Source organism: Mustela lutreola, chromosome 16 (assembly GCF_030435805.1).
Source record: "Mustela lutreola isolate mMusLut2 chromosome 16, mMusLut2.pri, whole genome shotgun sequence".
Classification (NCBI taxonomy): Eukaryota; Metazoa; Chordata; class Mammalia; order Carnivora; family Mustelidae; genus Mustela; species Mustela lutreola.
In genome coordinates, this window is record NC_081305.1 from 26,314,261 (window position 1) to 26,339,783 (window position 25,523).

The 25,523-nt window shown below is 53.0% G+C and overlaps 1 protein-coding gene across 6 annotated transcripts in view; it reads left to right on the top strand.

The window, feature by feature from the left end:
* KIFC3 (kinesin family member C3) overlaps positions 1 to 25,523 on the top strand; it is a 66,720-nt gene that overhangs the window by 21,382 nt on the left and 19,815 nt on the right. For 2 of the 6 annotated variants that reach the window (XM_059150835.1, XM_059150837.1), the window contains exons 2-5: positions 11,704 to 11,908; positions 14,397 to 14,539; positions 19,587 to 19,725; positions 22,688 to 22,890. In XM_059150835.1, coding sequence (XP_059006818.1) covers positions 11,743 to 11,908; positions 14,397 to 14,539; positions 19,587 to 19,725; positions 22,688 to 22,890 — 651 coding nt within the window. In that variant the 5' untranslated portion in view covers positions 11,704 to 11,742. Of the gene's footprint in view, positions 1 to 7,432; positions 7,559 to 11,703; positions 11,909 to 12,067; positions 12,273 to 14,396; positions 14,540 to 19,586; positions 19,726 to 22,687; positions 22,891 to 25,523 lie in introns of those variants that run through there. The other 4 variants (XM_059150836.1, XM_059150839.1, XM_059150840.1 and 1 more) reach the window with 4 other exon arrangements.

The window sequence follows — 25,523 nt, forward strand, 5'->3', positions numbered from 1 at the left end:
GAATGCCCTTTTAGGCAAGGTCACCCTTCTGAGGTATACAGAAGGGGTCTGTCAGTAAGTCTAGTGCTGACCAGGAAATTCCCACATCCACTGGGTTAAAGATTACATTCTTGGGTGGGAGGGTCAGGTGTAAGCCTTGGTGAATTGACATGAGTGACTACATTTCGGTCCTGTTGTTTTCATTTTCATCACACATAGCTGTCTCTCAACAAAGGTAAACTAAGTCAAATTATTTTAAATTCCTGCCGTGGCATTCAGACCCCATGGGGATTTCCAGTCCTTTGGAATGGGTGGAAGTTCTCTCCCCGTCTCCCACCCCCCCCGAAGATGGCGGATGGAAGCCACTGAAACTAGCCAGCAACTAGTCACTTCTTCCCCGTCACCTGGAAGCTGGTGATGTCGGCTGGGCAGGCAGAAGGTTGAGACTTGCCACGATGACTAAGAACTCAGAGCTGTGGGAGTCTGGTTAATCAGCAGCGTCAAAACTTCCCGTGGCTGTTTGCAAACAAGGACCACCCCCAGAGGAGGAGAACCAGAGTCTAGGGGGCAGTGGGAGAGGCCTCGGGGCTACGCAGAACAGGGTGAGTGATGGAGGCAATGCCAAGAGCATGGCAGGGTGGTCCAGAGCCACGTTCCTGACCTGGAGGCTGCTCTGTACCCGCCCCCCTGCCCCCCCACCCTCCCCAAGGACAGAAAGCCCACTACAGTGTCTCTTGAGGGACTCTCTTTCCAGGAGCGACGGATTGACTTATTGCAAGAGGCCAGAATGGAGTGCCTGGCTGGTGTCAAAGCAGGGATAACCTTAGTAACCCTATGGTCACCGGAAGAAACTCTTCCAGGATTGTGGAATGTTCCAGAACCCACCTGGGAAGATGTCTGGGGGCCAAAGGACAGGCAGGCAGAGGGTGCACTGACTCAGTACTCCCAGCCCCACCCGGCCCAGCCCAGTCGACAGAAACACCGACAAACAAAACCAGACACTCCTCTCTCTTGACAGCCATCATTCAGACTATCTTTTTATATGCCTCCTGCCACGCAAGGGAACCAGCCGGGGCCTGGATTCCGGATCCAAGAAAAAAACTGTAAATCAGCGCAAGAAGTCGTTCTCGTCAAAATTGCTACCAACGACAGTGTAAAGTGTAAATTTGGTACAGCCCTTCTGAATGCAATCTGGCAACATGTTTAGAGAGTGTAAAAAAATGCTCAGATTCTTTATTCAGGAAGAATTTATGAAATTAACAACACCCCCTTCCCCTGGGAGTGAACAGGCTGTGTGTGGGGAGATGTCAACAGCTGTGCTGTTTATAAAAATGAAGAAATAGGACCTATGCATATGTCTGACCTCATCAAATGGTCAGCTCAGGGCAGAGCCGTTTGAAGTGATTATTATCTTTCGGGGCTCCTGGCTGGCTCAGTCGGTAGAGCGTGGTTTCTGAGTTTACTCTTTGCAGAGATTACTTAAAAAAAAAAAAAAAAAATGGGGATGCCTGTGTGGCTCAGTTGGTTAATCATCTGCCTGTTAAGCTCAGGTCATGATCTCAGGGTCCTGGGATTGAGTCCCGCATCGGGCTCTCTGCTCAGTGGGGAGACTGCTTCCCCTTTCCTCCCTGCTTATGCTCTATCTCTGTCTCTGTCTCTCAAATAAGTAAAATCTTAAAAAAAAAAAAAGAAAGGGAGGAAGGAAGAAAAGAAGAAAGAAAAGAAAAGAAAGAAAAGAGAAAGAAAAGGAAAGAAAGAGATAAAAGGAGAATGATTATTCTTTCCAATAATTTTCACTCAGTGCTGGGTGTGTCCCCAGATACTGGGAGCCCAAAGCTAAATGGGACCTGGCTTTATCCTCAGTCTGGGGCCTGCAGTTCAGAAAAGAACAGGACAGAGCAGAAAAAAGTAACTTGGAAAAATGCTCATTATACAGTTTAAAGTGAGAAAAGGCAGAGCTGAAAATTGCATTCACTCTCTGCCTCCCACTATAAGCTAGTATTTGTGGAGGACTGACCCTCTGTGGGATGCTGGGCTCGTATTTACCTCTTACAACAACCCGAGGGGTTAGGTACTAGGGCTACTCCCTTTGTCATAGGAAGAAACTGAGGCACGGAGGAAGTGTTTTGAGCCAGGGTTCAAACCCTGGACCACTTGACCCCTAAACCCAGTTTCAACTGTTGTCCTAGACCGTCTCTCCTTAATATAGAAATACATCTGTTCAAAGTTGAATACTGAAAAGAAAATCTGGGTCAGGGACAAAAGGTAAGGGTGGTGGGATCTGGGCTTTGTCCCCGCCCCCCTTTTGGTTTCTATTACATTTGTGCAGGAAAAAAAAAATTGAAGTTAACAAAAAAAAAAATAAACAAAAAACAAAAAAAGCCCTGCCACCTAGAATTTGCAGCAGATGGGTAGAAATGAATGGGGAAGTCGAAAAAAAGTGGGAACGATGTTAATAATGCATGCCTTGGCTTAGAACAAGGAGATAGAATGATTTAGGAGCAATAAGTGAAGCCGGGGAGGGAGTGTTTGGGGGAAGGAGCTCAGGCAGCTTCAGTATGGCAGACGCGGGGAGGTTGGGGGGTGCTCTGACTCAGAGGGGACACACAGGGGTAGAGCTTATCTTCCAGGGGCATTCTTACTAAATCTTTTTATTACCTGGTGCCTGAGTACAGATCTTCTCAGTGTTTGCATTCCTCTCATTTTTTAGACTGCAGGAAATGATAACGGGGGGGCGGGGGGACACCTCTCTGTTTGCTTTCTTCCCAGGAGTGCTAGGAGGGTTAGCTGCCAAATTCTTTCTCAGGTCATAAAGAGGTTTCAGGTTTCCCCCACCTGAGAACCTGGGGAAGCACTGCTAAGGCCAGTCTCCCTGGCAAATGCAGAAAGGTAGTCACTGTCTACAGCTTTCGGGGCAAGGTGGTTTATTGAAGGGAAGTTTGCTTGGTTCCCCGCAGAGACCTTTGTAAATAGGAGAACTGTCTCCCCCTGTTAATACAACTTTTAGAAAGGAGGCAAGCACCCTTGGGCAGGGATGGGGAAGGCACAGAGGGAGCTGGAAGGGATTGGAGAGAGAGTGGTATCATTTGTTCATTTATGTGTTGAGCATCTAGCTCTTGGAAGAGCGTAGTGTGTAGCAGGTGAAAATGACAGGACCTTACCAGACGAGCCAAGGGCTGTCCAACACCCACCCTTTCGTGTCAACGGAGGAGTGTGGTTTCCTAAACGTTGGCAGGTGTGAGCCAAGATGCAGGGCCCCCTTCCCTCCCACCCCCAATACGCTCAGAGGTTTAGTTGCCAAATTCTGCAGCTGGGAGGGAGTCAAACGCATGTCTGCAGGGCTGAGCTCTGAATCCTGCCTGTTCTTTCTGTGGAATCCTCCCCAGCTCTTTCTGCGCTGTCCATAATGAACTATTTCAGGAGTATTGGAGTATGTGGATTCAAAACAGTGGCTAATTGAGTCAGGATTACTTAATATTCGACTCCTACCCTCAGAATGTTGTTCTCCAACTTCAAGAAACTGTTACCCAGAATCGTGCAAAGATACACAGTTTTCAAGACTGCAGGGTGCTCCTTACTGACCCCATTGAAATTAATTGCTTAAGGATCCATTTCTTACCTCCTTTTGATAAGAATTATCATTAATTTACACAAGAAGAAAGTCTGTTTGGGGGCGCCTGGGTGGCTCAGTGGGTTAGCGTCTGCCGTCAGCTCAGGTCATGATCAGAGTCCTGTGATGGAGCCCCGCGGTGGGTTCCCTGCTCAGCACGGAGTCTGCTTGTCTCCCTCTCTTTATGCCCCTCTCGACTGCTCATGCTCTCTCTCTGCTCTCAAATAAATAAGTGAAATCTTAAAAAATAAAAGAAGAAGAAGAAGGAAGTCTGTTTGGATATGCTTTAAGGTACATGTTCTTCCCCCTCTGAATTATACATGACCTATTTTTTAGTCTCTGGAAACTTACATGATATCAGGCACTTGCAGAGGATTTCCTTGTGATCAAGTCAGGAAAGTCCCGTGCCCTCCAAGAGGTATTGGTGTAGACAGGAGAGGCCGTTGCAGTCCAGTGTGGGGGTGTGTGGCAGGGGCAGGGCAGGGAGAGATGGTGCCTGGGAGGGTCAAGGAGCATGACCTCTAAGCTTGAAGGACTTGAAGAACAAGCAGGAGTCAGCCAGGTAAAGGTGGGTGGAGGCAGGTGGGAGAAGGGGAAGGAGAGAGACTTTCCAGGCAAGGAGAACAGCATTGCAAAGGCCTGAAGGTGATCAGATCTCAGGTTAAATCATTAAAACTGGAAAATCATGTAAATCTTATGTGGTGCTTTATTCTAGGTTACTGTGAGAATCAGACCAAACACAATCTGTGTTATTCCCCTCTTTACTTCCCTCTGGGCCGTAGACTTCTTGGGTCCCTGACTTTCTCTCTGATGGATGCCTTAAAGTGAAGGGGTTTCAGGCTCTTTGAACCCCCACCTGGGGGACAGGGTGGATATGGATATGGGGCTGCAGGGTTCTGGCCACTGCCTCTTGTGTGGCCCTCCCTCCATTTCTATATTTCTGCCAGAAGGTGGGCAAAAGGGCAAGGCCAAAGGCTGAACCCAAGAGTCCTCACTTATGGATTCAGGACCTCTGCACTGGGATGGCCAAGTTTCTGGTCAATCTCTACCTTCCCTGTGGCCAGGAGATAGTTGGCAGCCTCCACATCCAAACCATCAGTGAAGTTTCCAGGTTAGAAATGACCTTAGAGTCATTAGTGTATAGTTGCTGGTCACGTCGTACATTCTTAAGCTAAATTCCAACAATCATAAAGCAATTTGCTTTTGCAATTTCAAGTCAAAGTTTTGCAAGAACCTCAAAAATGTTTCCATCTAGTAACTCAATTTTCTTTGTTTTTCCACTAGTGCTTTGATCTTAGTAATGCTTGCATCTGGTATCTGAAACTCGTTACATACGATAGTACGATCTGTTTGCTTGTACGTGTACATATACCCCACCCCAGCCGCATTGGTCTCACATCTCAGCTCTATCACACTCTGGGTTTATGAATGAACTGTGGGAGGCTGTTTCCTCTCCTGATAACCGAGCATATACTGGTGTCGACCTCGCCGGGTGTTCAGGGTTAAATGGGATCTTGTTTATAAAGAGTTCAGCGCAGTGCTTGGCACAGTGATTGCTTTCAATAAATGGTAGCTATTATGTGATACCAAAAAAAAAAAAAAAAAGACTGTACTAAAATGTTGGCAGCATTTATCTCCAGTGGGTGGGATTATGGTTACAATGAACATCTATTACTTTTGTAATCAGAGAAAACGAACAATAAATGTTATCATGAATTCAGAAGTCTGGCCAAATTTGGCTTTGTCAGAACGAACTGCAGTTAATGCCACCGTTCTGGCCAGCGAGGAAGACAAGGCCTCCAGTTCTCTACCAGGACTTTACAGACAAACAACCTGCCTCACTCGGATAATAGGATAATACTTGGTTAGGATTCTAGAGATACTCTGCCCTCATCCAGCCCTGTAGTCCCCTTGGCCACTCTTGTCTGGAGAGAAGGCAGGGGGGTTCCGAGAAGGAAACTCTCAAATTATGGCCTTCCCTCCTGTTGGGAGGGTTATCTGGTGGGGGGGGGGGCGGTTGTAGTTGGAAATCTCTAACTCTCCAAGAAACCATTCCAGGAGAGGGATATTTATCATCTACTAGGCCTTCAGTTGGGTGTCTCAGAAAATAAAACACACATTAGCCCACTTCCAGTAGGGGGATTGTGAGTGTCCTGTTCTGGCATCCAGAACAATCTGAGGCCCAGGACCTTGGCTCTGTTTCCGGCTGAGATTCTTGACTGCCAGCCCAGTGCCTGGGCAGCGACAGGAGACAGAACCTTCATTGATCTGTGTGTCCCCCTCCAGTCCCCTCCTTGCACCTCTTGGGCCATCCCCTGAGACACCAGGAATAGTGAAGCGCTCACCCTTCTCGGATTATCTGTGGAACCATCAGCCTGCACTGGGCTGGCTTCTGAGCTTCTTTCTCCTCCTCCTGCACCCTGGAGGGGACAACAGCGCAGGCTTGGGAGTAAAAGGCCGCCTCTGTTTGGGAGACAAAGAACAGAGTGGCTCCTCTGGGTCAGCTGTCCCTGCTTGGCTGGCTGGCTCCCTGGCGTTCCCTGTGCCTCTTCGGAGACGTCCCCCAAGGAGGGACTTCTGGCTGGCCCTGGGAGGGCTGCGTGCTCTGCAGTGGTTGCACTCTGGACAGGTTTTCACTGGAGCCTAAAGGAGGAGGATTTTACCTTAAAAAACCCTACGGCCTGGAAGATGTTAATTCGGGAGTGGTGCTGTGGCTGGGGAGGCAGCCGGGCCTGTGTATTCCTACTAGAGCTAGTGAGAACATGTGTGTGTGTAAACACGAGTGATAACGTGTGATGTGTGTGTATGCATGCTACCAGAGCGTGACAGAGTGGGAGTGAAAGCGAGGGCTTGGGTTTTTTTTTTTTTTTTTTTTAAAGATTTATTTATTTATTTGACAGAGATTACAAGTAGGCAGAGAGGCAGGCAGAGAGAGAGAGAGGAGGAAGCAGGCTCCCTGCTGAGCAGAGAGCCCGATGCGGGACTCGATCCCAGGACCCTGAGATCATGACCTGAGCCGAAGGCAGCGGCCCAACCCACTGAGCCACCCAGGCGCCCAGGGCTTGGGTTTTAAAGGATGTGTCTACTAGAGTGTCAGAGGACGAGGCATAGAGTGTGTGCAAGAATGTGTGTGAGGGTGAGCAAGTGTAAGTGTGCACGCGGACAATGTGTGGGGACGCACGTGTGCGTCTGAGCACCTGACGATAACGTGAGCGCGTGTGTAAAGTGTGTGAGAATGTGCAAGTGTATACATGCGCCATCTAGAGTGTGTGAGTGTGTGTGTGAAAGCATGTGTGTTAGAAGGTCCAGAAAACGAGCTGGTGTGTGAGGGCGTGTGAAGGACAGCATGGGAGAAGTGTATGTGTGAGGAGTAACGAGCGTGGGCGGAAAGTTCTGTACCACCAGGGTTAGGGGATGTGCGCATCAGAGTGTAAGTTTAAGCGCAAAGGCACGTATAAAGGACTAGCGTGGGCACGTGTGTGAATACTGGATGGGTTCTCGCTTGCGGACCAGAGCATGTGTGAAGGCATGTGTGAGGGACGTGTGTATCGGCGTGCGAGAGCCCACAGGCGAAAGCTCGAGCACGTATGACGCTGTGTGTACACCAGTGGGTGTGCGCGCACGTGTGCGCTAGCGTGTGTGGAGCGTGGGGCCCCCAGGGCCCAGCCGGAACATCTGGGCGGAGCCAGGAGTCCGCCGAGTGGGCGGCCCCGCGTGTGAGTGTGGGCGCGCGCGCGGGAGAGTGCGCGGGAGCGCGCGCGCGCCGCCGACCCCCGCCTGGGCAAGAGCCAGTTGCCATGGGAACGCGCCGCGGCCCGAGTTAATCATTTCCTGTGGAAAGTGTGCGGGAGGGGCGGGAGCGGGGCGGGCCGAGAAGGCGGCGGCGTGGAGCTGCCTCCCACCGGCGGGCCGGGTCCGGCCGAGCCCCGGGCTCTGCGGCGACGCCGGGATCCTGCCTCTGCCAGGCCGGTGAGTCGGGGACCCTGGCGAACCGGTGGCGGGGGAGGAGGGCCGGGCTGGGCTTTCGGGATCCGCCCGGCCCGCCGTTCCGGGTGCCGCGTCCGGGCCCGCCCTACCCGCAGAACCCCCTCCCCTGCCCGGACCCGCTGCGGGGCGCGGGGAAGGTCGGGCCCGGGAGAAGCAGCCCTGCGCGGTCGCCCGCCGAACCCCGCGCCGTCCAGACAGAACCAAGGACCTTGCTCGCAGCACGTCCCCTGGGGTCGCAGCAGCCTCGGGAACCCCCTTCCCATCTCTTTGGCCCGAGAGAGCCGGAACCGACCGGGGGAACCGCGTGTCAGTCAAGGCCTCCCCCTTCTCTTGCGGAGATTTTTCCCCGCACCCCCCAGGGATCCCTTGAAGGCTGCAGTGTCCAGCCCTCCCACCACGTACGTTCCCTGGGCAGTTCGCTTTTCCCCTCGCAGGGCAGGGGAGGGTGTAGGCCGGCCCTGTGGTTGGAAGGAAGGCCTGGGCGGGTGCCCTCCTGGGCAGTAGGAAATTGAGACAGTGACAGCAGCAGCCCGGGGGATCCCAGGAGGGAGGGCAAGCCAAAAGCCACCTCCTTCAACCCCCTGTTGTGAGTTAGAGCAGAACTCTGGCGCAGTGTGAAGGGCCTGGTCCTGGGAGATTCTTCAAAAGGAAGCTGTATTTCAATTCTCAAGTATTCCCACCCAACCCCCAGCATACCTGTCTCAAGATTGTGGGTCCCCGCTGTCCCTGACCTTTCACCTTCCATGGCCCATGAGACTGGGGGCACTTCTCCCTGCCCAGGCACACTCCCCATGCCCTTGGTAAAGTAGCTGTCTCCTTGGCCAGGGAGAGTCATTGGCAAGGAATGCAGCCTCAGAATGGGGCCCTGTATTTGCAGTTACTGGACTTTAGGGACTCAGGGTGATGAGTTCTGCTGTTCTTATGGGAGTGGAGGTTTTTGAGGTCTAGGTTGTCCTGGAAGACCCAGGGCCTGTGATTGTGTGCAGGGGAGGGCCTAGCTAGCCCCTGTCTAACCTCGCTGACCTTCTCTTCCAGGGAGACTTAAGCCCTCCCCAGCAGCAGTATCTGGGCACTTGTCAGGTCTGTCCCTCAAATTATGGCAATATCCCTGGTCTGGCAGAGAGCAGGGGCGGGGGGGGGGGTGTTACAGCTCTACTCCCGTGGTCTAGACAAAGAAGGGTAAATCTTTCCCTCTTCTCAAGCCAGACCTTCTGCACTCACCCTCCACTGGAGGGAGGGAGATGACTGAAAAATAAAAATTTTGAGTTCGTTGTATATGCCAGCATTGTTGTGAACACTTTATATATGCACTGTCTAATTCTTATACCAACCCTATAAGCTGGAGTTCTCCCCATTTTCAGATGGAGATAATGAGGCACAGAGAAAGTAATTCTCCCAAGGTCACACATCCAGTAAGTGGCAGAGTTGGGTCTGAAGCAGCTTTTGGTCATAGCCACTCCACACCATGTCCCTGTTGTCCCACCCTGTGGGTCCCAAGTTGGCAGAAGCGCCCAGCCTTGGGCTTATTTGAGGTCCTGGATACTTTTGACCTTTCCACCCTACTGGCTCTAAATCCAGCTGCTTTTTCCTCTTCAGGATCTTGCACACACCCTTCCTCTTTCTTCCTGCTATCTTCCTGGCTCCCTCTCCAACTTCCCTTCCAGAAAGTCACAGAAGCATTGTCTCCTTCTGTCCCCGTCCCTCAGACAAAGCTGATCTCTTTAACAGTCCTCTCTCTCAAACAGGGAATCGACCTTCAATGCCCCTCTCACCTTTCCAGGCATGTGGAGCCTTTCTTCCATTAGGCTCCTGGTCCTTGGGGTCGGTCGTGTGCCCAGCTCCGTGCCAAGCAACCTAGAGAAAAGGACATCTGGCGCTTCCTCCTGGTTCCTTCTGCTCCTTAAGGGTCCATCTTTGTTCCCTCAGTGGAGCTGGCCCACATATTTGGATTAGCCTCCGCCCCATCCTCTAGCCCACAGTCCAGTAATACTGTACCCAGGAGCCTCCTCCAAGTTGTCTTCCTCAGTCAGGGAAGGCAGAGAGCACAGCTTCTTAGCCAGTAAGCCTGGCATTCTTCTAGGGCCCGGCTGTGTGAACTGCCGTCATCAGATCTTCCGCTGCCCATCGCTATGCCCTAACTTCTTGCCTCTCCCTGTTTCATTCATCCTGGCCCTGTCCACCCAGCAGGCTTGAATCCCTCCTATTCTACATACCACATCCTCTCAACTCAGCCTCCCCTCCTTACCCTAGCCAAACTTCCCCTCAGAAGAAAGCAGCCCCTTCCTTTAGCCCTACCCACCTCTTGGACCCACCCAGGTTTGCCCTCTGTGCGGCTCCACGGCTGGGCCCCCTTCCAGAGCCCCCAGGGCTTTCTCCAGTTTGACCTCCCCACGGCATTGTTTGCTGGGAACTGACCATCCCCTGCTTCCCCACCCCTCCCCACCATCGGTCACGTGTGAGGACTCCGCACCTGCCTGGTGTTGTCGCCACCTCTGACCATCCTTCTCCAGCGTTCCTTACCACCCAGAGTGAGCTCTCCGTGCTTGGTTACCTTTGGTGACTGTGTCCTCCACTGCGGTGCTGGGACCCTCGTTAGCCTCCCAGCTCTGAGTCCCCAGCCCTGCTCTTTGCCCGGCTTTAGCCCGGGCTGGTATGTATACACGCATTTCAGGGTACCCACCTGTCAAGCTAGTGCCAGGGGTCTGTCAAAAAAATTATTTATTTATTTATTTAAAAGATTTTTAATTTATTTATTTGGCAGACAGAGATCACAAGTAGGCAGAGAGGCAGGCAGAGAGAGAGGAAGAAGCAGGCTCTTTGCAGAGCAGAGAGCCCCATGTGGGGCTCGATCCCAGGACTCTGGGAATCATGACCTGAGCCAAAGGCAGAGGCTTTAACCCACTGAGCCACCCAGGCGCCCCCCACCCCCGACAAAAAAAATTTGTAAAACCGAAAGCAAATCCCACTTTGCCTTTCTGAGCTGACTTGGCTTCTTCTGTTAATGGCATTGCTGTCTGAGTCTGGGACTGTAGCTGGGTACTTTAAATGTCCTCACAGCTGCTTTACCTACGATAGGTGTTCAACAAAGACTTGTGTGGGGAAGACTTAAAGTCTATCCTGTTCATCTGCTCAGTTCATCTGCTCAGAGGGACCCATGCAGCTTTCTTTCTTTCTTTTTTTTTTTTTTTTTTAAGATTTATTTATTTATTTTAGAGAGCATGCACAAGGGGGAAGGGCAGGGGGACAGAGAATCTCAAGCAGACTCCACGCTGAGTGTGAAGCCCTGTTTGGGGCTCGATCTCAAGACCCTGAGATCATGACATGAGCAAAAATCAGGAGTCAGACCTTACCCACTGCACTACACAGGCATCCCCCCATGGGGCTTTCTATCCAGGCCATCCCCCCCCCCCTTTCTCCCATACCACCTGGTGCCTCCCTGCATCCTGTTCAGATCTTGAAGGTTTGTTGAAGTGCTTACCTCCCTCCTGACAGGGAGCTCCCCATCTCTCCTGATCAAAGAGGACCCCCGGCAGGTGCCTAGCTCACAGCAGACACCAGATAAATACTTATTAGATGAAAAAGCAATGAATCTTTGTATCTTACTGTCTGCCAAGTTGTAGGCACAGAGTAAGGGGACTTGAATAGCATGAGTGGACTTTAAGAGAATTTGGTCCATATAAACCTATCTTGTCGCTAGCCACAGTCAGCCCTTCTGATTAGTACCAAGATGCTAATTAAATCTGATTAGATTTATGGAGATGCTGTTGACTCCTGCTGCCTCCGTGTGGGGCTGTGACCTGGTGCGCCTCCAGGCTGCCAGGCCTCCAGCGAAGGGGCTGAGATGTGAGGTCTCCTTAGTGTGCTGCTGACACAACTGATGCGTCCTCACCCACTTCTGAGCCGCCTTACTTGGGAAGAAGCACCCGGAAATGGTGATAGGCTCTGTTTCATCCCGCAAGCCCAGGGATCTTTGCAGGGGGCGGGGGTTATGGAGGTGGCATTGGAGTTGGGGCTGCTGCTCCGGGTAACAGGTGACCCCGTTGCAGGCGGGCTCTGATCTGTCCCCCAGCCCCCGCTCAGGGTGCCTGGCAGCCGGCTCAGCCTCGCCTTCCCTGTTCTGTCCGCAGGCCGCCCGGCGCCCAGAGGAGGCCGCTGAGCCCCGGGCCATGGTCCCGTCCCGCCGGCCGTGGAACCTGGGAGCCACGCCCTCGCTGCGCGGCCTGTGGAGAGTGGGCCGGGCCCGGGAGCCTGAGCCCGGGATGGCTCGCCCCGCCCCCGCCAGCCCGGCCGCCCGCCCTTTCCCATACACCGGCCCGGGGAGGTTGAGAACTGGTGAGTCCGCATTTTTAAAATGCCTCTTTATTTCCCTTCCTTCCTCCAGATAGCAGAGATGAGGCCGGGCTTTCTCGCAAGTTCCTAGGCTCAGTCAGAGCTGTCAGGTAATTACAGGGTGCCGGGCAGCCCGCGGGCCGGCGCGGAGTCGCAGCCGGCGCTCTTGCCCCGCGCCCGCCCGTAAAGAGAGGTCCCGGACGCCGAGTTAAACTTCAACGCGGTCGCTGGAGCCAGGGGACAACGCCGCCCAAACCACGCGCTCTCCACCCGGCCGGGCGGGGGGCGCTCCGCGGGAGGCGCGTCCTTGGTCCCTGGCCGAGCCTGGCGGTCTCGCTCCGGTTTCTGCCCGCAGCTGGTAAACAAGGTAGGTGAAGTGGCTGCCCGGTGCCCTGCGCGGGCGCTGACACCTGATCGCGACCGGCCGGCCCGCGGGGGGCGCAAGGAGCCGACCGAGGCCACCCAGCCGAGTTGGGGTGCCCTGCGCTCAGTTTCAGGTGCCATCCGGGTCGGCTCCTGTAGGGGCCCCGACGCAGGTGGGCAGTGAAGGAGTCCCTGAGTGCAGGCTCCCGCTGTCCCCCTGGGAGAGCTGTCAACACCAGCTCTCCTTTCTGGGTCATGTCCCCTGGCACCTCACACGCCAAGAAGTGAGTGGCACATCTGATTTCCGGTGCCGGCTGGATCATGGGGTCTGGGGGGCTGCCCCATGACTGTCTCCTGAGCTGAACTTGGGCAAGCCTTCCTGAAGTGTGGAGGAAGAGAGGGGTGTTCAGTCAAGGTGTGTTGAGGGGCTTGCTGTCTGTTATTCCTGACCTACAGAGAAAGGGGTTTAGGTTACCAGCCTGTCTGAGCTAGCAGAGTCCCTCTGGGCCATCAGACTTAAGTCCCCCTGCCCACCCCCGTAAAGAAGGGGAAACTGAGGCCCAGAGAGGGCACACAGAAAATTCCTCTTCAGTCCCCTCTCTCCCACCACACTTGTGCCAGTGGTGGCTGCCAGAGTGATACCCCCCAAAGTCTCTGCAGGGGACAAGTGAGGCTGGGGATGGCCCTGGGGTCTCTGAGAAAAGCTTGGGCTTTTGGGTCAGGTAGCCTCAATTATCTGGAAGGGATGAAGATGACCTCTGCTCCACAAGGTTTTCCTAAGGATTACAGATGTGATGTATATGAATGAGTATTGCTGTTCTGGTTAAAAAAAGAGAGAGAGAGAGAGAGAGAGAGAAAGAAAGACAGAAAGGAAGGAAGGAAGGAAAAAGGAAAAACAAGCAAAAGACAAAAACATGTTCCTTTGGGTTCGGGCTAAAAAAAAAATCACTCAAACCTAAAAAACTAAAAAAATTGAAAAAAAAAAACTCTATAAAAAGCACAGAAAAGTATAAAAAAGACAATAAAAATCACCTATAAGGTTGCTAGTGGACATTTTATATAGTTCCTTCCAATCTTGTGTATGTGGGCACGCATGCATATTGATCTATTAAATGAGTATTAGGAAGATCATATGACCATGCAGGCTTATCCACTTTTACGATTTATGACAAAGGTCAAATGAAATCCCGTGGGTGAAGTGCTAAGCAGAGTGCCTAACATTGAGTAGGGTGTCACCCAGCTTGGTCACCCCTGGCCTCTCCGCCCCCACCCCAGCTCTCACCTCTGCCTTCAGAATGCCGGCTAGCCCATGGGATGGCAGGACTGGCTCAGTGTGACCCTGGGTGCGTTAGTCACCCCCTCGGCTGTGGTCCTAAGGGCCTGCATCCGTGGCTGCTTTCTGTGTGTCTGGCACAGAGTGAGCACATTATGTGTGTCATTCATTGTAACCCTCAGCCCAGAACTCTGAGCTTGGTTCCTTACCCCATAGTGCTGGCAAGGAAACTGAGGATCAGACAGGGGAGGAAGGCCCTGGCGGGGGGTTGAGGTGGGGTGCACGGGATATCCATACCAGGGTCAGCTCTCTGTCCTGTCCAGTGAGGGCGGCAATGTGTCAGAGGCTGGAGGGGATGTGCTTTAGCTGGTCCCAAATAAGCTTTTGGAGCCTGCCCCCTTGCTGTTTAGGAAGGCCGGGGAGAAAGCGCCCCCTAGAGGCGGCCTTGGTAATAAAGCCACCACCCTGGAGTGCACCTCCTGGGAAGACAGGCACAGCTGGGTTGGCATTGGCTTCCCTTTGCTGCTCTCTGGAGAGGATGTGAGCAAGTGCCAGCCCCAGAGACCACTGTGGAGGGCTGGGAACACCCCCTCCCCCAGAGGTCTCAGGTGACTTCCTCAAGAGAAGCTCTGGGTGGCTTTCCGGAAGAAAGAGCACACACAGCCCCTGCCTGGTGCCAGGCCTTCCCTCCGAGTAGGTCAGGCGTGTGAGGGCGTGTGAGTCCCTCTTGGCCGCGCCTGGGCCGGCCCAGACGATGGGGAAGCAGAGCTCAGCGGCGGCCCTAGCCAGGGGTCCTGGCCAGCAGCCTTCAGCCAGGGGCCTAGCATCTTACCTGTATTCTCTGTCCTGGGACAGGGCGTGGAAGAGACACCCTGGTCAGCAGTGACGAGGACTCCAGTGCCCGAAGTGCAGCCCGCCCGGCCCTAGCGCAGTGCCGAGCCCTCAGTGTGGACTGGGCTGGCCCTGGGAGCCCTCACAGGCTCTACCTGACTGTGCAGGTAAGCACTGGGGCCTTCTGAGAGGTGATGGGCTGAGCCAGGCTGTGGGCCTTAGCTCTGTGAACTTCTGCAGCTGGGTCTCCAGCAGGCTGTCTGGGGAAGAAAGCCCTAACAGGGGGCCTTGAGTCTCTTTGCCGAGCTCCTCGCACCACGTCCGCCCCGAGCCCGCGTAGATGGAGCAATTTGCTTTATTAGGTTATCTCTGGGAAAATCTCACAGGAGATGACAGAAACTTTTCAGCCACACCCCGGCTGAGGTGTTAAAGTGAGAAATGTGGGACCTTCGCTGAGAAGCTACTAGGAAAACAGGCAGGTTTGGGGGTAGCTGTTAATTCCTATTCGAGCATGGTTGTCCGTGGGGCTATACGTGTATTTCCTATTTGACATGGGAATCCAAAGCTAGACAGAAGAATTTTGCCAAAGTTTGGGTTCTTTTCTCTTGCAGTTATCATCAAGTGATTTTTCAAAAGACAAATTTTATGTATATTTGTGTATTTGTCGTACAGATAATACATAACGATAGTACTAATAACTATTATTTATTGGACATGGACTTTGTACCAGGCACTGGGGCCATGTGTTGTATATCTCACGTCAGTATTCCGCAATCTCAAGACCCAGTTACTGTTTTATCTGAGTCGTAGGAATGAAGTAATGGAGGCTCAGAGAGGTTAAGTAACTTGCTACTGGTCACACAGCAACCTGGGATCTGAATAGCTAAACACAATGAGCTTTCTAACATACAGTGTAAAGAATTCACTGGGCAGGAGGGTAGGAGGTTGGGGGAACCTGGTGGTGGGTATTAGGGAGGGCATGTATTGCATGGAGCACTGGGTGTGGTGCAAAAACAATGAATACTGTTACGCTAAAAAGAAAAAAAAAAAGAATTCACACAGGGATGTGATATTTAGAAACCGAATGCCTCCTTTAGCCTTGTATCTTGGAGAAATCCACTATTTAGAGTTGGGTGTTTATGTATTTTTCCTATGTAACCACTTGCATATATTTATACAATTTTATTATTTATTTGTACACGCTGTCCTGTGACTAGCTCTTTCTCTCAACAGTAAATCTTGGCGATTTCTTCATGCTTGTCCTTATACAAAGAACTCCCTCATTCTTTTAAACTGCTGCAAAGTATTCTGCTTCAGGGTTTACCATAAATTATCTGTCAGTCCTCTGTATCCTTTCTGATTGCTGTGAACTCCTTAACTATCTCTGCATGCACACAGCTACAGCTTGGAGCAATGTCAGAACAGTGCAGGTGCTGCACTTTTTAAATGAATACGTTTGCTAATGTATTTACAGTTCACCCCCATGCCAGGTGCTGGCCCATTCCAAAGCAGAGAAATAGACCTGACTCTCTGCACGAAGGACCAGAGTTATTTCAGGGTGTTGTGTTGCGAAGACCCCCTGCCCAGGACGGATGGTATAGGAGAGGGCTCACGTTGAAGGGACATGGGCAAATAGGGGGACAGGAAACCTGGTTGCCCTGGGAGGGCATAGCCTCCCTCATGCAGATGGAACTTGTAAACCAGGCTGGCCTGCAGCCCCCAGTCCTGATCTGAGCATGGCCTAGGGTCTCATGTTGCTTCAGAGCTTCCCGGCCCTTCTTGTGTGGTTCATGTGCAAACTGAACCAAACGGTCCTTCTTTTATCTTTCGGTCTACAAGAAAAGCAAGTCTGGTGTGGGAACAGTTAAAGAAACCAGAGAACCCATTTTTTTCCCTCTGACTTGAGCCATTGGTAGTTAAATCGGGAGGTGGTCAGAAACCGGCCGCCTGGAATTGGGCGGTGGCTGTCTTCCTGAATTTTGATTATGGGGTGTTGAGTTGTGGTGGCTGCCGAGTCTTGGGGTCAGCAGATCTGCTGCGATTCTCTGAGAAGCTTTTGTCAGCAGCCAGTTTGCATGTTGGTGTCCTTCTGGGACCCATTATGTTTATCGGTGCTCTGAGGTCAGGGCTGTGGGGCTGAAGGAGGGACCCAGGCACTGGGGAGTGACCTATCCAGCCTCTCCAGTAGTTAGACCCTGGGATGCTCCCTCTGGAGACACTGCAGGAACCACCCCCGTCCCCTGCCCCGGGGGTATGGAGTACGGGCACCGGCTGCCCTTCCTGTGGCTTGGCCAACAGGCCAAAAATAGTGTAACCTTTGCTCTGGTCGGCAATTGGAAACCCCCAGCTGCTGCCATCGCCGCCACCGCTGACAAGCCAGCTCGGGATGGTGTGGCAGTTGGTCACAGGGTGGGGACCAAATAAAGTCGGGGGGAGTTTTCCTATGTACAAGAGAGTTTGCTCGCCACCCTCCCTTTTCAAGCAGAACATGAGGTCAAGAGAGAGGGAGTCAGACATGGTGAACACCGAGGCTGCTCATGTGGCCTTTTTCTTTTCTCTGTTTGTTGGATTTGGGGTTACAAAAATAATAATACTTAAAAAATAACAACAAGGAGACATACAGAAAGAATATAATGCTAACGGCTACCTAGTCTCGGGTTCTGACTGTGTGCCGGCGGCTCTGAGAACTTGGCACAAGTTCCTGCCGCTTACCCTTCACGCCAGCTGTGTTGGGAGGCTGATAACGTTTCTGTTTTGAGAATGAGGAAAATGAAGCTTCAGGGAAGGAAAGTAACTCGCCCAGAGCCACACAGCTCCCCCGAGGCACAGCCAGGCTTCACACCTGGTGCTTTCTGACTCCAGACTCAGAGCATTCTTTTATTTAAAAAAATATATATATATTTTTAAGATTTTATTTATATATTTGACAGAGAGAAAGAGATCACAAGTAGGCAGAGAGACAGGCAGAGAGAGAGAGGAGGAAGCAGGCTACCCACGGAGCAGAGAGGCCCATGTGGGGCTCAATCCCAGGACCCCGGGATCATGACCTGAGCCGAAGGCAGAGACTTTAACCCACTGAGCCACCAAGGTGCCCCTAAAAAATTTTTTTTTAAATTTTATTTACATTCAATTAATTAACATATCATTAGTTTCAGAGATAGAGTTCAGTGATTCATCGGTTGTATGAAAGCCCGAGTACTCATTCCATTCCATGCCTTCCTTTGTGCCCACCACCCAGTGCCCCTGTTCCCCTGCCCCCTCTCCCCTCCAGCGACCCTAGTTTGTTTCCTGTAGTTAAGAGTCTCTTATGGTTTGCCTCCCTCTCTGATTTTGTCTTATTTGATTGTTTTTCCCTCCCTTCCTCTATGATCCTATGTTTTGTTTCTTAAATTCCACGTATCAATGAGATCATATGATAATTGTCTTTCTCTGACTTACTCTGCTTAGCATTTATCCTCGAGTTTCATCCATGTCACTGCAGATGCTAAGATCTCATTTTTCTGGGTGGCTGAGTAATGGTCCATTATATGTATATGCACCACATCTATCTTTCTCCACTCATCTGTCGACGGACATCAGGGCTCTTTCCACAGTCTGGCTATTGTGGACATCGCTGCTATAAACACTGGAGTGCACGAGCCCCTTTGGATCACTCTATTTGTAACTTAGGGGTGAATACCCAGTAGCACGATTGCTGGGTCATAGAGTAACTCTATTTTCAACTTTTTGAAGAAACTCTATTCTCTTTTCCAGAGTGGCTGCACCAGCTTGCATTCCCACCAGCAGTGTAAGAGGGCTCCGCTTTCTTGGGGCATTCTTTCAAACACAGCACTTGTTTTTTGTTTCAAATACAGCAGGCACAAAGACATGCAAAAATGTGTCTGTAGAGGTGCCTGGCAGGCTTAGTCAGAAGAGCACGCAACTCTTGATCTTGGGGTCGTGAGATCAAGCCCCATGTTGGATGTAGAGATTACTTAAATAAAACTTAAAAAAATGAAATAAGATATATCTGTAATCCCCTTCCCAGATAATTTCTGTTGACATTCAAAAATAAAACAGAGCACTGTAGATGCTTATAAGGCTGAAAATACAAATGACAAGAAGAGGTTCAAAATGAAATGTAAAGGTTCCTTTCCCTTCTTCCCATATTCTCATGGTTAACTTTCTTTCTTTCTTTTTTTTTAAAGATTTTATTTATTTATTTGGCAGAGATTACAAGCAGGCAGAGAGGCAGGCAGAGAGAGGAGGAAGCAGGCTCCCCGCTGAGCAGAGAGCCCGATGTGGGGCTCAATCCCAGGACCCTGGGATCATGACCTGAGCTGAAGGCAGAGGCTTTAACCCACTGAGCCACCTAGGCACCCCGGTTAAGTTTCTTTTTACTCACCCAAAAGTTTAAATGAGGCACATTTCTCCTCCTAGCTGCCATATCACCTGACCTCCCAGAGACAACCATTGTCTATCTAGTTCCCCAGATTTTTTTTTTTTTTTTTTTTTGAGGCCTGTGTAATTGTTTTATCAAATGGGATTGCACACTGCATGTGGTTCTGTGGCTTGCTTTGGATGTCTTTGTGAGCTGCAGGTGATTTTTCTCTGGATGATTCTTTCTGTCTTTCCCCCTTCTCTCCCAGCCTGTCCACTGGCCTGTTCTACTTCAGCCTTCTTTGCCTTGGTTTCTCCTTGACCAGGAGATGGGAGGGAGCATGGCCTTCCCCTGTTCAAGTGGATCTGTGTGCTTCCCTCTTGGCAATCCCAAAGTGGTGCTGTCTATAGGTGGGGGCAGCTGACATCATTGGGGGGGAGTTTCCCTGAGATTGTGGGGTGCCTGGTGGGGCCGGACAGCCCTGTAAATAGTGGGGCCATGGGCCTGAAGCAAGCAGGCCGCTGCCCCGGTGTCTCACACCCCACAGAGCCTGCAGGGACAGCCCAGCGAGCTTCCCGTGAGAACATCCAAGTGCCCAAGAACTTGTTTGCTGATGCAGATGGCCGGCTGCCCATAGGAGCCAAGAAAAATGTGCTGCCACTGTGTCGTCGTGGCATCAGGACACATTTCTTCTGGACCCCAGGCCTGGTTGTCCTCACCCACTCACACAGCAAGGGATGGATCCCTGGGCCCGGGGTGCTCACCAGCTCCAGGAGCACACTGTCTTCGGGCTCGGGGGGCCCCCTCCGCACTGCAGGCCCCTTCACGTGAGGATTCTGGTTGTGTCTTGGCAGCAAGCCCTGCTGGACAAGGGGTGCGAGAACAAGAGTCAGGGGACGAAAGAAGAGAAGCTCCCGAAGAGGCAGGCGCCGGCCCCCAGGCGGGACCGGGAGGCCCAGGAAGCTGGTGGCACCATGAATGTAGAGAAAACAGGTAAAGCAGGCCTGCCCGCCAACCTGGAACAGTCCCCGCTGAAGCTGGCCCTGGAGGGGAGGCTGCTGTGGCATTTGAGCGGTCCCCACATCGCTGTCCTCGTCACCTGGAGGAGACCTGGCCAAGTCCTGGCCACCTGGACATGGAGCTCAGAGACCCCAGCCTGCCCACGCCTATTCCAGGGATGCCCCCCTCCCGGTGCCACCAGGACCCCATCCAGGGATGAGAGGCCTGTGTGGGCTGGGGTTGAATTTCCCTACATTTTGTCTTTCCCCCAGTGCTCGTCAAAAGCAGACCAACGGTGGCAGCCTCAAAGATGCCGCAGCCTGTAGACAGAGGCTGGAACCCATCTCCTTTCTCTGTGGAGCCATCGGGGACCCATGGGCTCTAGGACAGGGCTTTACCTACTGCCACGAGGCCGGGGTAGAGGAGCTGGTGGCTACCTTCTTCTCTGTCCAGGATGACTGGTTCTGGAAGATTCTATGGGCCCCCTTCGTGGGGTTCCCTAGCAGGAAACCTGAACCTAGCAGTAATTGGGAAAAAAGCATCCTCAAAGAGCCAAAGGGGACGGCCAAGAATGTGTGGAGAAAAAAGCTTTCTCTTTCTTTCTTTCCCCAGTCACCAGGGGTTGATTGGTGTTTCTGTCAGTTCTGTTTTCTGCCACTCCCTTGTCTGGGGTTGTTCCAGAGCTGTGGTCGCCTGTCTGGCATTCAGGGGCTGGTGCCGGGGTCTCTCCGCTGTGTAGGCAGACCGGCCTTGGGAAGGGGTGCACTGTCCAGCCAGTCAGGTCGGCTCTCCTAATTTGTGGAGAAGAGAGAGACCAGGTCCTGGGAAGAATGGGGACTAAGTCTTGTCAGTGGGGCCAGGGCCGGCCCTCTGTGTCCCTGTGCCTGGGTGGCCGTGAGAGACAGTGCGCAGGCAGGGTCTCCAACACACGCTCCCTTGTGACAACTTGCACTGACAACTGACTCACTAAGAGAGGCAGGCAGCCTTCTCAGCGGGAAGGCCCCTCCGTTCCTTGTCCCCAAGGGCCCCTTTGACTTCCCCTCTCCCTCCACTTCTGATCTCCCTTAGCTTCTTCAAGGTCTTTTCTTCCCTAGCAAGTGCTCTCCAGGCCCCGTTTCAGCTCCCCTGGCTGTGCCCCTGTGCTGAGGTCAGGATGAACCCACGCTGTGGGTGTCTCAGAACCTTCTCAAGTGCCCTGGACGAGAAAAATGATTCCATGTCTCATCCCAGCCCTGTGGCCTGTTGGGTGACACTCACTTCTATCCATCCCTCATGGAATCCGGGCTCCTTTTCCAAGGTTGCCTCTTTGGGCAAGGATCGGTGTCCCCATTTTGCAGAGGAGGACCCCAGGGCCTCATAGGTGGCAGAACTAGCTCCCAGGATCTGGAGTCCAGAGTGTTCCCTACCTCACCACAGCAGTCTGCACAGGGCCGAGGGCCGTGCTGGTCACATGCTGCTCATGGCATCCCCGTGTGCAGGCCTAGAAGCATCCATCTGACCTCACTCTCTCCAGAACAGAGAGCAGAAGCTTGGCCAAGTGTGTGTGATACCCCTGCTGCGTCACATGCAGGCCCCACGGCCAGGGCCATGAGCCAGCCGGGACGAGCCTGCTCCAGCTCTCCGGGAGTCTGGAGTTGTAGCTATTCCAAGGGACTGGGAGAAAGGGAACAGCCAGCCTGTGTGTGCTTCGCCTGCTCTCTTGAGAGTGGGACCTGAGCGTCCTCAGGGTCCAGCCTCCTGGGGACAGGTCTGAGACATCCTGCCCAGCCCGGAAGCTTTGTTGTGGCTTCTCTGAAGTCTCGGTGAGCGTGAGTGCGCTTGCTGCCTCCGGGCGGGTGGAAGCTGCCAGCAGGGGTATGCACAGAGCCCCTGGGCGTCCTGCCTCTCAGCTGTGGCTCTGGGGGTGTATCGTAGGGAGTGGAGACCTGGAATCAGCAGATGCCACTTGTCACACTGAACTCTGGGTCACTTCTTTCTGCCTCCTGGGGCTTTGGCCGGGTCCTCGACTGAGCTACTAAAGGGGAGAGGCAAATCTCCGGCCCTCACAGCCTCTCCTCTGCCCCACCCCGCACACCCCCAGCTCCTCGCAGAGACGGTGGCCTTTCTTGGTGTCCTCCAAGCAAGCTATGACATGCATCCCAGGACATATTGGCAGGTCATGGCCCTTGATTCTTTGTCTTTGTCCTTCTGTCCGTCTATCTGTCTCTCTCCGGCTCCTGTTGACAGGACAGTGGAAGGCCGTGGGAGGAGGAGGACTCAGGCCGAGGCACCCCCCCCCCCCCGCCCCGGTATTTATCACTTCCTCCTGCCTGTGTGGTCCCTGTCCTCAGCGCAGGCATCGGCCCTGCAGCGGGCCCAGCAGTGTTCCTGCTCACGTGCTGTGTCTGTGTCCGTGTGTCCTGGTCTGGCTGTCCCTTGCACCTGCACACGCTTCCCTCGCCTTCTCTGTGTGAAGTGACCACTCCCTGCGGAGGTCAGGTGACAAGCTGGGGGAGCCTCTGCCTCTCTCCTGTACTCTAGGTAGGGGCTTTGAGTTTAAAGAAATCATATTCTCCCAAGAACAGGGTTTTCTGGGAAGAGAACCCCAGACTCTTCATCAACTGTGGCCAGAACGGTGTCTCTGTCAGCTGCGATTCCTTGCGGCCTGGCCACAGAGAGGGGATGGCCCGTCAGACCTAGGGCACATGCTCTGAGGGGTGTAAGGTGAAAGTTGCTTTCCTAAGTCCTGATCCAGGTAATTCTCTCTCACAGAAGATGCTCACGGACGTGGCTTCCTCTCGGGCAGGCCCCAGAGCCCCTGGCTCGCCCCCACCTTGCTGCTGCTGTCCCTGTCCCCTGTCCCATTGACTTGCATCCCTGCCCCATCCCCGACGGTCGGCCCCGCCCCGACGGGCCCAGCACTTCAGCCAGGGGGGGTCCTCTCCATCCTGCTGATTGGCTACTACTTTGCTCATAGGTGGGCGGCTCTTTGGCAGCGGGAGGTGCTCGAGCCTGGGGGGGCCACCGGGTACGGCCCCCATGGTGCATAGGATGGTGGAGGCCATGTCCCAGCTGCAGGAGGAGAAAGCCCGACTGCAGGAGGAGCTGGCAGCCATGCAGGAGAGGCTGGCCCTCCAAGACAGTGACCAGCAAGCCACCTCCACCCAGCCGCAGAACCAGGTACCTGGGGAGGACGGGGTGGGCAGACGCCACTGCCCACCGTGGAGCAGCTCAGAGGACACTGCTCGGGGCCCCTGGAACCAAGTCACTGGGCCGCTGGCATGACGGACAGATAGGGTCCCCTCCCTTGGCTCAGGAACGTGAGAGAGGGCAAGGTGGCAAGAAACAGAGGCCTGGGTCTCCCTCCTGTTCCTCCTTGTACCCCATTCCTCCTGCTTCCCAGAAATGCAGGCCATGAGTGCAGGTGTGCGGGGAGCTGGGATAGACAGGGATGCTTCCACTCTGCAGCCGGGGCAGAGTCCACCCTGTCTGGCTACTGGGCAGTCCCAGGTGGACAGAACTCACTGCAGAGGTCACCCCAGGGAAGACTGGGAGGAAAGGAGAGGCTGGTGTGAGTGCACATGGGAGGAAGAGCTCTCGGGTCTACAGAGGCCAGGGAGAACCTCAGGTGTGTGCTGGCAAACACCATCTCCTTCCTTGGCTGGCCAGAGAAATGCGTGCAGACTCTGAGCCACGTGCCCTCTGGGGCTCATCCTGGGCTCTCCTCCCCCACCTGCACATGGGCCCTGAGGCCCCTCTCCAGGGGCTCAGCTCCCCACTGCCCTGGTCAGCATCTGTCTTTTGTATCTGTCTGACCTTCCGCACTTCCCCAAAGTCCCCCACCCTGTCTCTATGTCATCTCTGCCTCGGATCTGTGCCCTGAGCTCAGGGCCCAGGGCTCTCTGTTGAGAGGCCTGACCTCAGGTAGAGCCAAGTTCTTCCTCTCTGGTGACCCAGCCTGTGGATGTTCTGCTTGGGGGCACATCACTGAGTATTATGACTTGTTCTTGATTCTAGGGAGTAGCAGATTACCTTTAGGCACTTTATCAATGCAGCATTTTCCCCCAGGGCACCAGTGTCTCCTCTTCTCAAAAGCTGTCTGTTCTGACCACCTGCCCCTTGGGGAGTTAGGCGGGCCTCCTTGGGGCGTCCCTAGTGCTCGCGTCTCCCTCTGCGACACTGACACCATTGTTTGCTGCCTCTGGGCCTGTCTGCCTCATTTTCGGGGGCTCCTCTAGGCAGGGTCACACACTAGCTTTGTGTCTCTTTGCCTCCCGTATCACCCTTCTGCCTCCTGCCCTCAGATGTTTGTGGAGTGCCTGGTATGTGCTGGGCACCAGGCTAACCACTGGGGACATCCAGATGGGCAGGTGCTCCCTGGCCTACAGAGGCTGCAGTCTAGCATCTTGGGGAAGACAGATATTTGTTACATGCTCGCATGTTAAGTTAGAAGAGTAATAAAGGCTCTGCAGGTGGGCATACACAGGGCATAAGGGCTTGTACCAGAGGCCTTTGTCTGGGACATCAGGACCTGTCAGGGAGGTCAGGTACAGCTTCCTTGAGAAAGTAGGGCTGGAACTAAGGTCTGGCACAAAGCAGAGGAAGTGGGTTCTGAGCTGAGAGGGTTCTGTGCGAAGGGACTGTGGCAGGAGGAGCAAGATGAGTACAGGGGCAGAACCACGGTTTGGTTAGCCCTGTGGGCCTGGGAGCTGGTCTAGGGCTCACACCCTGCAGGATATGCCTGGCCTGTGGCAGGAACTTAGCAGCAGCTCTTCTTTCCCTGTCCTGGCACTTTATTTTTAAAAAAGTTTTTCTTTAAAAGGCTTTACTGAAATATAATTCACATACCATAAAGTTCACCCCTCTATAGTGTACAATTTAAAGATCTTAAGTATATTAAGACAGTGATTTGACCATCACCACCATCTAATTTCAGAACATCTTCATCTCCCTAAAAAGACCTATTTCATCACTCTCCTTTTCCCTGCCACACAACCCTTGGCAACCAGGGACCTGCTTTCTGTTTGTATGGATTTGCCTTTCCTGAACACTTCATAGAAATGAAATCATAACAGTACATGGCCTTTCGAAACTTTATTTTATTTTATTTTGTTTTAAAGATTTTATTTATTTATTTGACAGAGATCACAAGCAGGCAGAGAGAGAGAGAGAGAAGGGGGAAAAGCCGACTCCCTGCTGAGCAGAGAGCCTGATGCGGGACTCGATCCCAGGATCCTAAGATCATAACCTGAGTCGAGGGCAGAGGCTTAACCCACTGAGCCACCCAGGCGCCCCCTTTCATAACTTTCAACAAATTAAATGTTTTTTTCTTCTTTTACTTCTTTATTTTTTGTAAAGATTTTAATTTATTTATTTGAGAGGGAGAGCAAGCACAAGTCAGGTCTTGGGAGGAAGATGATGACTCCCCTCTGGGAGGGGAGCCCAATGGAGGACAGGGCTTGATCTCCAGACCCTGAGATCATGACCTGAGCTGTAGGCAGACGCTTAACAGACTGAGCCACCCAGGCACCCCATTTAGCAAAATCTTTTTACAGGGAAAGTTGAAGGTGAAGCATCTCAGCCTTCCCGGTGTCTTCGTGCCCTCGCTTTCCAGACCTTCCCAGCCCCTGTCCTCTCCCACCCCTCGCTTCCCTGGATGATTGGGAGAATTCCAAATGGTTCCTCCTCTTTTCTCGAGTCTGATCCTTAAACTTCCTCACTGAGAGTTCCTCACTGAAAACTTCAGGGGATGTCCCTGAAGCTCTAGGTCTCTGGGCTCCTCTTCAGAGGGTCCAACTCTGTGGCACTCCGTC